The following is a 14,483-nucleotide window of genomic DNA, read 5'->3' as shown; positions in this document are numbered from 1 at the left end:
TTTTTGAATTAGTTGTATATGACCATTCATTCTTGGCAGCTTCAGATATCAGCCATTTCAGTTGCCAGTTACTTTCATGTACACACCTGTTTTATAGCTAAGGTGTTCTTGCATGGATTAAACTTTAGTAATTGTATTCTTGGCCGCTTCAGATATCAGCTCTTTAAGTTACCAGTTACTTTTCACTTCAGCTGAACTGTTTTCTTTTTGTTTTTTTACATTAGGTTCCAGGTACTTGTAGTTTCTTGGGCGCGCCTTTTTTACAGCGAAGGTGTTTTTGTGGTGGATATCACTCATTTTTGTCAGTGATAGACTCTACATTTGGTTTAAAAGGTAATTTTTTTTTGGAAATGAGCAATTAACATTAATGCAGAATATTATCTTGGAGAGTCAGTAAAATCCATACATAATAATGATTGTTTCATAACACCGTAAATTCGGAAGTATGAATTTAAAGTGTAGTATGACTGTTCTATTAGAGTAAATCTATCTTTACTGCCTGCATGTGATGAATATATCTCATATCTGTGCATGTTAAATGCTTCAGACACCTAATTAACTTGCAAGTGACTAATTAGTTTACAGTTGCTACACAACTATAAATACATTTGTAATTGTTATCACCATAATCATTTATCATGTTATAACCATTTTTTATTATTTTGGTCACAACTTCAGGATTAGAGCAGCAGAGAAAGAAATAGAGGACTCAACCATCAAGGCTTGTATATGGGAGATGGAACAGTATTGCGATGGACAATGTCGGTACTAACCCCTCAAGGGTGTTGCAGTACAGTATAGATGCAAGACCAGAGCCTCGATCGTCACCTTTTGACTGTGGTCACAACTTCAGGATTGGAGCAGCAGAGAAAGGAATAGAGGACTCAACCATCAAGGCTTGTATATGAGAGATGGAACAGTATTGCGATGGACAATGCCGGTACTAACCCCTCAAGGGTGTTGCAGTACAGTATAGATGCAAGACCAGAGCCTTGATCATCACCTTTTGACTATGGTCACAACTTCAGGATTGGAGCAGCAGAAAAAGGAATGGAGGACTCAATCATCAAGACTCGGGGAGATGGAATAGTATTGCCAAGGATAATGCCAGCACTAACCCCTCAAGGTTGCCACAGTGCAGTATCGATACAACCACTCCAACCAGTGCATAAGACCAGAGCCTCGATCATCACCTTTTGACTGAAATTTTTATACTTGATGAAGCAATTAAAACAAAAAAGTTGTAGTACTTATACTTTCCTGAGGGAGTATGCCCCCAGAGTCCCAGACTCCCTTGCCTGTTCAGCAGAATAATAGGATTGAGCCTTACTACCACTTTCACCTTTATTCTTGGCCCGGATGTACATATCGGCAACATAATACAGTAGCTGTAGATAATGCCCCTAGGCAAAGCTATAGGGGTGGGAATTTTTCCCTACTATCACACTATCACAGTAGTTCTTCTCGCAGTTCTTTGCCTTCACTGCTTGAAGTTTCTTAGTTTACTAGAGTGGTATATCCCCAGTATATGGAACAGTTAATTGGTTGGAATTTTAGTAGCTTTTCAGTAAACCTGCATTCACTGATGTTTTACTGAGAGTTTAAAACTTAGTAAAACAATTATGTTCCATATACTTAAAGTTACTGACATTTTACTATCAGTATAACTGGGCACAACTACAGTAAAGCAGCTTAACAAATTAGTAAACTAAGAACCTTCAAGCAGTGCTTGCCATAATCAACTGCTGTCAAAACATTAGTGTCGTCCCCCAGACCCTTCCTCAAGCCAGTAGTGGTTTGATATGTGGAGAGGGTGATGTTGAGTTTTGGGAAGGGTTACATAGTAACAAAGGTAACAAAGTAACAAAATGTTATAAAGCGCAGTAGCTAGCTACACTGTGCCCCTGGGCTCCAACAGCAAATTGCTGACTAGCCAGTACTCCAAATTGTAATTCTAAACATGAGTCTGGGAACGACAAGCAAAATCATGAATGAAAAACCTAGTGGAGATTGTATTTAGATAACTAACAAAGAAGCTAACATTTGAGCAGAAAAGTGGAATGATATGTGGTAACTGGGTAACTACCAAACAAATTTCAGCATTTACAGAGTAACAGAAATTTAACTTGTCATTCCCGGACTCATGTTTAGAATTATAATTTGGAGTACTGGCTAGTCAGCAATTTGCTGTTGGAGCCCAGGGGCACAGTGTAGCTAACTACTGCGCTTTATAACATTTTGTTACCTTTAATTTGTTACTATGTAACCCTTCCCAAAACTCAACATCACCCTCTCCACGTATCAAGCCATATCTACCTCAAGCTAGATCCTCAAGCATGCTTATCACACAAAAATAACTTAGTTTAGCAGTGCACAAACAATTATTGACAGCATATGTACACTTACCGCATTGTTGAACCATGTATACCACCAGAATCCACCGGATTGACAACTAACACGTGATCTATTTAGGGGAAATCTCGTGGAAAGTCCCTAATTACCTTAAGCGGACACTCGTGATACGTGGTTTTAAATTGAATTATTATTATTATTATTATTATTGATAATGGATACACACAACACTAAATACAAAAATATGCTTAGGCACTAGGCCTTTGTTCATATCCATGTCCTTGTTGTTTCCAATAACAGTCCAATTGTTGTTTAAAAAGAGCTATAGTGGGTGAGGATACTACATGGTGTGGGAGTAAGTTCCAAATGTTGACAACTCGTTGGGTAAAAAAATTTAATCTCTGTTTTGTTCTACACTGCTTCTTAAAGAGTTTCAAAGAATGTCCTCTGGTATTTGATGTATTCAACGTAAACAGTTTAGACCATTCAATGTCATAGTACCCTTTTAATATCTTGTAAGTTTCAATCAAATCTCCTCGCTCGCGTCGGCAGTAAAGTGAATACAATTCTAGTTTTTGTAATCTAGTTGAATATGGAAGCCCGTTGAATCCTTTAATTAGCTTAGTTGCTCTCATTTGCACCTTTTCTAGCATGTCTATGTCCTTAAGTAAATAAGGGCTCCACAACTGCACAATGTATTCCAGATGAGGCCTCACATAAGTTTTGTATAGAAACAGAAAAAGATCCTTTGACATACTCGGGAAAGTTCTTTTTATCATCCCAATAACTATGTTCGCCTTTGCTACAGCCTTCTGACAGTGGAGACTTGAGTCCAGCTTGTTGGTCACCCAAACACCCAGGTCCTTCTCATTTTCGACTACACTTAGATTTGTAAGGCTAGCTGAATCTGACACATAGTAATTAGAAGCTAATGTATTTCCGATGTGCATTACTTTGCATTTGTCAATGTTCAAGCTTAGAAGAGACAGTGTTGACCATTCCTGGGCATTATTCAAGTCCTACTGAAGCCTAAGAATATCTTCAATAGTCTCAATAATCGAGTATAGTTTGGTGTCATCAGCAAAGACTTCCAAGTCACATTGTATGGCCTCAGCTATGTCATTTATATACAAAACAAAAAGAAGCGGCCCAAGTACGGAACCCTGTGGTACTCCACTAGTCACCTCCAGCCATTCAGAAACCTCTCCATTTAAAGCCACTCTTTGCAAACGATCCGAAAGAAAATCAGTCAACCATGTTAAAATCTTACCATCAAGACCATAGCCAGCCAACCTCTGAGCGAGTCTGCAGTGAGGCACAGAATCAAAAGCTTTTCTGTAGTCAAGGTAGATGACATCAATACCATGACCCGAGTCTAGTGCAAGAGTCCAATTTTCATATGTCTCCAAAAGATTTGTGAAACAAGATTTCTTAGTAACAAAACCATGTTGACAATGTGTGACAATGTTGTTATCTTCTAAGTACTGCATTATCCTTGAGCGTATTAAAGATTCTAGGATTTTGACAACCTGTGATGTTAGACTCACTGGCCTGTAGTTGCTTGCACTAGTTTTGGAACCTTTCTTGAAGATAGGTGTAACATTCGCCATTTTCCATTCCTTAGGAAGTTTACCACTATTCAATGATTGGACAAACAACAGAAAAAGTGGTTTTGTCAGGCTATGTGCGCAATTCTTTAAAAGCTGGGGGTGCACATTGTCTGGACCAGGAGTTTTGTTGGGGTTCAAAGATTTTAACACACTATATAGATCAGATTCAGTAAATGAAATATCATTCAGTGTAGTGTTTACTTTAGTAGGAAAGTTTGGAACAGCAGAGGTATCTTCAACAGTAAATACAGATTTGAAAAAAGAACTCAAAACACCAGCAGTTTCTTTGTCATTAGTTGTGAGAGTTCCATCACTTTTTTCCAGTTGACCAATTCTAAATCGCACCTTACTTTTGCTTCTCACATAACTGTACAACATCTTAGGATTAGATTTAAACCTTTGCATCATTAGTTCATCGTGCTTGATTTTAGCAGACCTTATCAAATATTTCACATGGTTTCGTTGGGAAGTATATTTACTATAATCCAATGGTGATTTTGTAAACTTGAAATGTGAATACAAATACTGTTTATCTCTTACAGCTTTAGAAAGACGGCTTGACCACCATGGAGGTTTGTTTGTGTTGACTTTCTTTACGACCTTAGGAACATACTTGTCTAAAAGTGATAGCATCAGATTCTTAAATAAATCCCAATTTGTTTCAATAGAGTCGTGTTGAAGTAAATCATCCCAGTCAATATTATCCAGTTCTTCACACATAGCCAAGTAGTTGCCTTTCCAATAATTGTACCTGCGTGGGGTTTCCTCGCAACTTGGAAGAACTGTGTAGCATTTAAAATCAAAAACCAAACATTCGTGGTCACTAGAACCCAAGGGAGGGTAGTGTTCTATATAATCAATTGAGTTAGGGTCATCCGTAAAAACTAAATCTAAGATGGAAGATCTTTGGGTAGGAACTTGACGAGTAGGATCCAATACATGTTGCGATAAAAAGCTGTCTAAAGTTGCGTTTAAAAACCTAACTTCAAAAGTATCTGAGTTCTGAGAACAGATACACTCCTGCCAATTAATGTTTGGAACATTGAAATCCCCCATCAAGAGGACATGAGAACATTCTTTGTAACACCATAAATTACTGATCACATCAATAAGTTTACTATTGTTGTCCTCATTAGATGAGGGTGACCTGTAAATCACACCAACAAGAAGTTGGCTACTGTCTGGTAGGGATACAATACACCACAAAGAATCATCAACAGAACTCTCCATAAACTTGTCACACATCACTGTAGGTAAAGATTCGTGAACATATAATAAAACTCCTCCACCAACAGAGTTTAATCTATCAAAACGATACAAGTTATAGCTCTCGAGATGTATTTCAGCATTACCAATACAACTGGAACACCAAGACTCAGTTATAGCAATTAGATGAGGTAGTTGTTGGCCAATTAAAACTTGAAATTCAGCAAATTTGTTTGTGATACTCCTTGCATTGGTTGACAAGCACTTAAGTTTAAAATTTGTTATGTCCTTACTTAAACTGTGGTCTGTGCAGAGGGAAGAAACTAGGTTCCCCTCTGCACAATCCTCCCGTTTTTTATCATGTACTTTCTACCCTCTTTATTCATTTCGGAAAGTTGTGATCGGAGGGCTTTGTTCTGTTGTTGCTCTTTCGGAGTCAAGTCAGGTGTAACGTAAATTCTTTTTACTTCCTCTGGGTTGTTCTTATCACGAAGCTTAGTGCAGTTACGGAGCAGCAAAGCCTTTTCATGTTCTGAGGCAACAGTTACTTTAACTAATCTAGGTCTAGAACCTCCTCCAGCTTCTTGTTTCTTGCCTATACGATAAGCATTCACAATCGTTGCCTTGACACCCAAGTGCTTAGTAAAAACTGACGATATGGTGCTGATATCATACTCCTTCCTTTCTTGACTGTTTTCCGCAGAGGATTCCTCCACATTATGTACAATAACATTACAACGTCGCTTACTTCTCTCTTTTTCTTCACTTAGAAAGGCTGATATGACATCAGAAGTTGGGTTACCATTGCTGGTGCTGGATGTAAGTGGGATGTTAGTTTCCATATTATCAGCAATACCGCTCCTGGATGTTTTACTCAGTGCCTCATCAATTGTTTTCTTAATACATTCTCTGGTTTCCTGAATAACACTTTTGATCTGTTCAACTACTGTAGTGGCAATAACCTGTTCTTCCACCCCTGTGGGCTTGCTTTTATCCACCAACTTGAGCACACAAGGTTCACACTTTGAACAGAACCAATGCAGGCACTTGAAGTGAGCAACCTGCAGTATTTCCTCAGACAGATTTTCACAGGGTCCACAGTACCAGTTCCAACAACTCTCGCACTGAAGTATCTGGTCAACGGACTTACTGCACTTAGAACACACACAGCTGTCTTCTCCAGTTTCTTCCTGTGTCTGTGTGTCACTTCTTTTCGCATACGGCGCTTGCTGCCTTTTCTTACGTCGATATTTCGGCATACTCCAAATGTAGCACACTAGCAGGACGAAAACTGCTGAAAAACGGACTGAAACAGTGTTAATGACAACCAAAGCTGGATAAAAACACACTAGCAATAATCTAGTAGAAAAAATCACTGGAATTTATTCTCAGGTCCGGTATTGTCTCGCAGACCCTTGCCAATCAAACTAGAATGGTTTAAGCATATGGTTTAAGAATGTAACTAGATGGTGAGGCGTACTTTAATCGGCTCGACTTTAATGAGAAACTCGAGCCCCTCATGAGAAACTACATCGCTTGAGCAACGCTTGAAGAAGTACACAGGAAAAGTTACTGATAAATAATATGCAAGATTTTACAACAAATATGACTATCCACATACTCTATGGAATTGTTGGCCAATTGAATACACTATAGCAAGTAATATCACCTAAGGAATCTATTGTGATACTTATTGTAGAATTGTTTATAGAATTTGCAATGCATTTTTCTGTGAATCTTATCACAAATCATCTGACAAACTTATCGTATTTCATTTGTTAAATTTTCTATAAAACCATTGAAGAATTCCCCATTGCAGTTTTACTACTAATTTTGTTATAATTTTTCATGACACAAAAAACTTACAAAAATACAACCAAAACTAAAAGCATACAGTAATACAACATGTCCTGCATCAGTACATAGCTATAGTCCTGTCCTTTAGTAATCATATGTTCTGTCTTAAGTGATCAACAAATGTTCCGTCTGTTTAGTGATCAACAAATGTTCCGTCTGTTTAGAGAACACCAAAATAATGTTCCATCTGTTTAGTGATCAACAAATTTCCGTCTGTTTAGTATTCAACAAATGTTCCATCTGTTTAGTGATTAGCAAATGTTCTGTCTGTTTAGTGATCAACAAATTTCCATCTGTTTAGTGTTCAACAAATGTTCCATCTGTTTAGTGTTCAACAAATGTTCCGTCTGTATAGTGTTCAACAAATTTCTGTCCATTTAGTGTTCAACAAATGTTCTGTCTGTTTAGTAATCAACAAATGTTCCATCTGTTTAGTGTTCAACGAATTTCCGTCTGTCTAGTGATCAACAAATGTGTTGTCTGTTTAGTAATCAACAAATGTTCCATCGGCTTAGTGATCAACAAATTTAGTGATCAACATAAAATTATGTTCCGTCTGTTTAGTGATCATCAACAAATGTTCCATCTGTGAAGAGATCAACAACAAATGTTCCATCTGTGAAGAAATCAACAAGCATTCCGTCTGTTTAGTAATCATCAACAAATGTTTCGTCTGTTTAGTAGTCAACAATATTCCATCTGGATCATCCGAAGAATTCTCCACATACAAATCCCAATTGTTACAAATGCGTGGCTCGAATAAAAAATCTTCAGCAAATTGGCCATAGCCTCAGAAATATAGCTCTTCCCTGCAGTATAATAATATAATCAGCTGTGCATATAATTAAATAATAACTCACAAAGTTTAGACAACCATTTTTCGCACTGAAATCCTTCCTTTGTTCTAGATTTTTTATTCAGAACACTCATTTGGGTATAAATTATTATTTGACGGAGACTCCTTCAATGGAACATCAACAAATTAATTGACGGAGACTCCTTCGATGGAACATCTACACACTTCAATAGTTTCAAATACACTCCAGATCAAAACATTCTTCTGGTTTTTGTACACCCACACCAAATAGATTTTATTTTGACTCCCTACAAAGACATACTATGCATACACAATAATAGGAACTGACGTGCTTGCTTACCAGATGAAGTGGATCCTTAACAACACTACAACCTGAAATTTTTACATTCGACAACCATACAAGTTAGGAATTAGCTAGCTATCACCTCACCTGTTGTGTTACTTCAATTGCAGCCATTCTATAGGGTTACCATTAACAATAAATTTTCAGTTCAGTATACAAATGAAAGTGCATGTATGCATAAAAATAAGATTAAATCGCATCGTTCAGTCACAATTGCAACTTACCTCTCTGGTGCCGCCAGTTTTATCCCGGCTGGCATCACTGAAGAACTATAACATCTCCTTTACTTATGCCATCAAAACGCCCAGACTTAAAAAGAATACCCTCGTGAAGCTTAGGCCTTCTCTCAAACATCCTGCACGACGTCCACGTCTTCATCAGTTTGAACTGAGCTCCCGCCGTTTCTATCACGTGGTTACTGTCATGGTGACGATCACGTGAATTGCTCGACTCTCAGAAGTTCGTCGTTCTGGAAGCCTTTGGTGATGGTTTATGCAAACAGCAAGATGTTTTCAGTCCGTGCAGAGACATTTCAGAGTGTTTGGAAATGAAAACAGGAAGAAGTTTCACAAGAATACATCTCGGAATATATGTATGCTCTGTGCGCATGCGTACAGATCATCTCTGTCTATGACCTGATTATTTATTGTAGATGAGGCAAGTGGACATGGTGTGTGTAGGGATCACATCACTACAATACTAACACCAATAGAAAGTACTTTTACATAAGTCTTTATCACCATTCTAAGACTGACGATTTGGAGAACCAAGAAATCAACCATGCAACATAACCAGTCAGTATGCCATACCATAGGTAGCATATAATATCCATGGCCATACTTGACAGCAATGTCTGAAGTTGACTATGGTGTGGACAAAAGCCAACAATTGTAGCTAATGGTGATGGTACCTGATCAAACAATCATGTTTTGTGTGCATACTTATACACTCTCATGATTGCATTCAGTCGTTCATTCAATGCAATGCCATGCACATATGCTAGAATCATGTTACTTTCTATAAAAGCTGATGCTTTTTGGAATATACTCATATTGGGATTTGAATGGAAGGTTGAATATTTACCATCTTGTGAAGTTTCAGAACACTGGTGTATAAAGCCAGGAAGTTCAGTTTTCGGTTGGTGACTGTCCACATGCAGACGATGCAGTAGCATGCACATTGTTTAGTGATCATTTACTTTGGATTGGATTGTGCATGGCAGCTTATACAAAGGTGCTTTGCTGCTGTTGGTTCATCACAGCCCTATACACCCAGTCTTTAATCAGTGATGAAATCACAAGTCCACGATGATTTGCATACTACCACAGTCCATGCAAGTTGGATGAACTACTATAATAAATAATTATATGATTATAGCTCTGTGTGTATTGATGTTGTAAAGATAATTAATATTCAAAGCCTCATGATCAAATGAACACATACATGCGGTAATAGAATTCTACAAGCATTTTACAATGCACTAAAATTTGCTGTGAAATAAAGCACACTATTTTATAGTCATTATATCACTAATTGTAAGTGAGAATATATTGTGGAATTACTCGCAATATTCTTTTGTCATAATTCCACAATGAAATATCATGTAGTATTTTATACTATATTCCCCAGTACTGTTTAATGCCCTGTGAAATTGTTTGCACTATATTACTGTGGTTTGTTTCAGTAAAATGTTATGCATAATTCTACTGAGTGTTTTATAGCACAGAAAAATGTTCTGCAAAACACTACATACTATTCCTCAGGTACTTTTCCTGTGGTAAGAGTCAAGAATACTGATCGAGATACTCTATGATATATGCCGGTCTTGAATGCTAACGAAACGAGGAGTGAAGTTTGTGTAACGTGTCACATCGCCACACACCGATTCACCGTGTTTGTGCGATAGGGTTTATGGACCTGTCCACCAGATGCTGAAAGGAAATTCATTCCAACTTGTGAAGTTATTGATATACTCATTGTTGGGGTCCACGGGGACATCGATGATCATTTACCAGTTAGCTGTAAGTAATGTCACAACAGAAGGAAAGGAACCATTTCCATACCCCGGTTATGGCATACTGATTTTCCTGGTCAGTTTATGTACACTCAACCACAGATCGAAATGTAGAACTTTGGTTGCAGGTGGGAAATAAACACCTTTTTACTCAGTTACAAGAGATTCACCCAGCTGGGATAAAATGTTGAAGTGAATGTCATTAGTACTAACTTGTTCATCAGGTATTGGACAATTCCAAGTGTCCAGATTATGCAGTTGTCCTCATGTTCAAGTTTACACGTTTAGGCAAGTTCCACAACGTCCTATAATCTATTACTATATCAGTGTGGAATAATGCTTATATAATATTTTTCATATTCCAGGCTTTAGGTGTATTGTATTTAACACCTGCTTGTTGGTTTTTGCAAGCCATCTGGTCATACTGGTTTATCCACTAGCAGTTGAATGTGATCATGGTACATATGTAAGTTGAGACCATGCAAGAACAAAGATACAGGTGTCATGAATTTCAGGTCAGTTAACGTTCAGAGGAATTGTATTATTGCAATTGTTCTTTTTGTAGTTATCAATTATCAGTGACCAGTTTGTGATAGCGTACTTTTGTTTGACCAATGGCCTAATGTTCTGGTTTACATGCTTACCCAACAGTTATGTTACTCACTTAACCTGCATATGGGATATATATTTTTTTAGTTCATTTTGATTATCCATCCTTTATTGGTACAGCCTGGCATATTGATTTTTTGCACATTTTCTTTTTAATTCAGTGCCTGCTGGATTGTTTCGTCAGATATCGAAACAGATGTCTTTGGTGTTGCAACCGATGTTCCAGGTCAGTTTGCATGTGTGTTTAATTTAAGGTTGACTTCAGTGCCTACTTATTCTTTTACAGGTCTCGGTATCGAGTGTCATGAATTTCAGGTCAGTTGACTTACAGAATAATTGTATTATTGCAATTGTTGTTTTTGTAGTTATCAATTATCACTGTATACTAGTGATGTGAATTTGCAGGTCAGTCTACTCAGATGTATCGGGTATAGTGTTGATGGGTTCAAACAAATATCCAGTGTAGACTGTAGTGGCATCAAGGGTGTTAATTTCTAGGTCAGTTTACGTGTTGTGATGTTAGTGATTTTTTCCTAGTACCCAGATGTTAAGTGTACTGTATTTAATGCCTAACTGTTATGTTTTTAAATTATGGTATATCAGCGTAGACAGTACAACAGTAAGCCTTCTGTGTTGTAGTAACTATCTGTTTCATAATTATGCTGTTGTCCTGGAATGACACAATTTTTGGGCAACCAGTGTGAAGTCCAGTGGTACAAACATTGTATTATGACCAAGTTGTGATAGCGTACTTTTGTTTGACTAATGTCCTAATGTTCAGGTTTGACATGCTTACCCAACAGTTATGTTATTCATTCACTTAGCCTGGGATATAATTTTTGTTCATTTTGATTATCCATGCTATTATTGATACAGCCCGGCATATTGATTTTTTGTACATTCTCTTTTAATTCAGTGCCTGCTGGATTGTGTCATCAGATATCGAAACAAGTGTTTTTGGTGTTGCGACCAATGTTCCAGGTCAGTTGCATGAGTGTTTGATTTAAGGTTAACTTCAGTGCCTGCTTATTCTTTTACAGGTCTCAGTATCGTCATGCTGACATACAAGAAATCATCACTATTGTTGGAACTATTTTTAGTCAAGTCTTGATGTGATGTTGATTAACGTTGTTACACATTGTTGTATGTTTACCATATGGCAAGAAATTTTCATGGCCATCATGAAATTTGAATATTGTGTAAGTTGTGTGGAACAACCCCAACTCATACATGGTCACTGGCAAACCACGAACCACATTCGAGCCACAACACCACCAACCACATTCGAGCCACAACACCACCAACCACATTCGAGCCACAACACCACCAACCACATTCGAGCAATCCATTACAAAATTTTGTTGCACCATTTGTGTGTGCATAATACTTAATGAAAGCCACAACACAAGCTACATGGTAAACACTACATAGAGGTTGTAACCCTAAAGGCTTGTTACCTTTTGTATTCACCTTATCGGCCTTTGTGGTTAATCTATTAAAAATTACATGTAAATAGAGAATTGAAGAGTATGCTTAAAGCACCTTCGCTAGTGATTTTGTTCTTCACACCATAAGACAACTGGCGATTTATAAACGCTCGCATGGGGTGTGGCACTAAATGAAATTTAAAAGATTTCTGCTTAAAACGCCATCCCTAGGGAACTAACGGTTCAGCACGTTGTCACAACTTGTTTATCAGGCATTAGAGTTTGTGTCCACGTCGTTCCTTTAAAAGTTATAGTAGGGATTAGAGGTTTGATTGAAGAAAATACGCGTATAGGCAAACCAGGATTGGATAATGTCAGTGCTAGATGGACTATACAAACACGACTATGTTGACTGGTATAACGTGACAGTAGTTGTAACATAAGGTAGAGAAATAAAGTGAAATACGCCTATTTTTTTATTTTGCGATGGTTACTTTTTTATTTTAGCGAGGTCGCAAGAAAACTATGATGATGATGACGACTCCTAAAGATTTTTTTATCTCGTAACGCAATACAACTCTATTGAGAGATGTTGCGTAATCTAGGACTAATATTGCGAAACCGGCCCTACACGTAAATAACTCACAGTAGTGGCATCGCGTCTTTTAATTGGGCGTGCGCTTTGTAGTTTCTTGGCCGCGCGACTCACTACCGTGAGTCTTGATTATGTTGACCAGAAACCAGCCTCACAATACCGTCATGGTTCCGTGGAAGTACTGGTGAGGTACAGCTGTATAACCACGCCCAAAATGCCTTCATTAATATTGCAACCATAATTGTTTCCAATAGGTTGCTACAAAAAAAAAATAAAACTGGAATGGACAAAGGGAATCTGACTGTTTAATTAAAACAAAGCATTGCGATGGCCGGTGATGGTATTGACGCAGTGTGATTTCTGCCCAGTGCACCAATTTCCGATTATTGTAAAAACAGCTACAGTAATTATCGGCTTCTGCTGATTACCGATCCAATTATTGATGCAACTCTACTTTGTACAATGTGCTATTAGGGAGTATCAGTCTGTTCTCATGGAATTAAGCTCCATAGAGTTTGAAATCCACCTAATATGCTAGCATAAAGCATTGTGCCTTTTTATTATGCTGGCATATTTGATGCAGGCCTATATATTCCACACACATTAAATTTATCTCTATACTTAGTTGAGTCACAACTACACATAAGGAAGAGCTATAGCTTGTAATATTGCCATATGTACATAGTTAAAGTATGAAGATTTTTTTCAGGTTTGCATATACAGTACATATTAAATACATGTGCATCTTCATCAAGCTGATGTAATTGGAGTGTGATAAAACTGAATAAATTTATGTCAAGTTTAGTAACACAATATAATGTTAAGTTTAAATGCAATAGATTTAGTGTAAAATACTTGTGCCTTGTTCCCATAGCACATTGACCTCTTTCTAATAAGTTATAAAGTGAAGGCAACCTACGTACCTTTAGACTAGAAAACATCAACTATTGTCCCAGAAAAGAAACAAATTGTCACCATGTAATTACTGTTTGACACCTGTTTGCAAAGTTTTCGAATCTAGTATCCATGAGGGCATGTTAGAGCATTTATTCAACAATGGTTTGAAGTCACTGTGTCTACACTTTGCAGTCTTGTATGACAATCTCTTGAGTTGATTATACTATTATTAGCTCATGCTTAGTACAGAGAGTGTTTGGCCATATTTTGACTACATGGGTCTCTCTAGACTGGTTTAAACCAAATTCTGCTTGCTGTAATATCAATAGTGGTTCCATGAATTTTGTTAACCAGTTTCTGATTGTAACATGGAGTGGCAGCACCAGTTTCCTATACTACCCTAATGTCAACCCCTATTGTACATGTCTCACACTCACCTTTGATGAACATCTGAAACTGCAGCTTTGGGGATATGTATATTATGCTTTAATTGGTACACACAGTTTTTTACCCTAATAATATTTAAGTGTATATGATGCATTAAGATAATTTTAAATAGCTTCTTAACTTATTCGTTTAATGCAAATTATTGCTGAAAGGTGTTTATGCAGCACATGACATTCATATGTAAATTATTATGGTATTATACAGTTCACAATTATGGGGAACATGCAAGCATTTAAATACTGCAGTTCTTGTTGCATGCACAGTGCAAGCTCCTTAAACGTCCTCTCATATGATACCATGTACACAATA

At 37.4% G+C, this 14,483-nt stretch overlaps 1 protein-coding gene and 2 long non-coding RNA genes across 5 annotated transcripts; 1 reads left to right on the top strand and 2 right to left on the bottom strand.

Moving 5' to 3' along the window:
• Positions 1 to 2,600: 2,600 nt before the first annotated feature.
• On the bottom strand, positions 2,601 to 3,302 carry LOC136247825 (uncharacterized). The gene has a single exon (XM_066039648.1). It carries the CDS (start codon positions 3,300 to 3,302, stop codon positions 2,601 to 2,603), a length of 702 nt encoding a protein of 233 aa, XP_065895720.1.
• Positions 3,303 to 6,987: 3,685 nt separating this feature from the next.
• Positions 6,988 to 8,120, bottom strand: LOC136243278 (uncharacterized). The gene is made up of 2 exons (XR_010694819.1): positions 7,886 to 8,120; positions 6,988 to 7,834 (listed from the first exon to the last, which is right to left on the bottom strand). It is a non-coding gene; the product is annotated as an uncharacterized lncRNA (long non-coding RNA).
• Positions 8,121 to 10,312: 2,192 nt separating this feature from the next.
• Positions 10,313 to 12,001, top strand: LOC136246610 (uncharacterized). Of its 3 annotated transcripts, XR_010696670.1 has the most exons (7): positions 10,313 to 10,487; positions 10,565 to 10,714; positions 10,970 to 11,034; positions 11,095 to 11,123; positions 11,174 to 11,306; positions 11,725 to 11,789; positions 11,849 to 12,001. It is a non-coding gene; the product is annotated as an uncharacterized lncRNA (long non-coding RNA). The 3 variants fall into 3 exon arrangements; XR_010696671.1 differs by having other exon boundaries at positions 10,314 to 10,714; positions 11,214 to 11,306; XR_010696669.1 differs by having other exon boundaries at positions 10,315 to 10,714.
• The last annotated feature ends 2,482 nt before the right edge of the window (positions 12,002 to 14,483 follow it).

This window comes from Dysidea avara, chromosome 2, assembly GCF_963678975.1.
Source record: "Dysidea avara chromosome 2, odDysAvar1.4, whole genome shotgun sequence".
Classification (NCBI taxonomy): Eukaryota; Metazoa; Porifera; class Demospongiae; order Dictyoceratida; family Dysideidae; genus Dysidea; species Dysidea avara.
The sequence above is the reverse complement of the archived record's forward strand: the minus strand, read 5'-3'. Positions and strand labels throughout refer to the sequence as shown.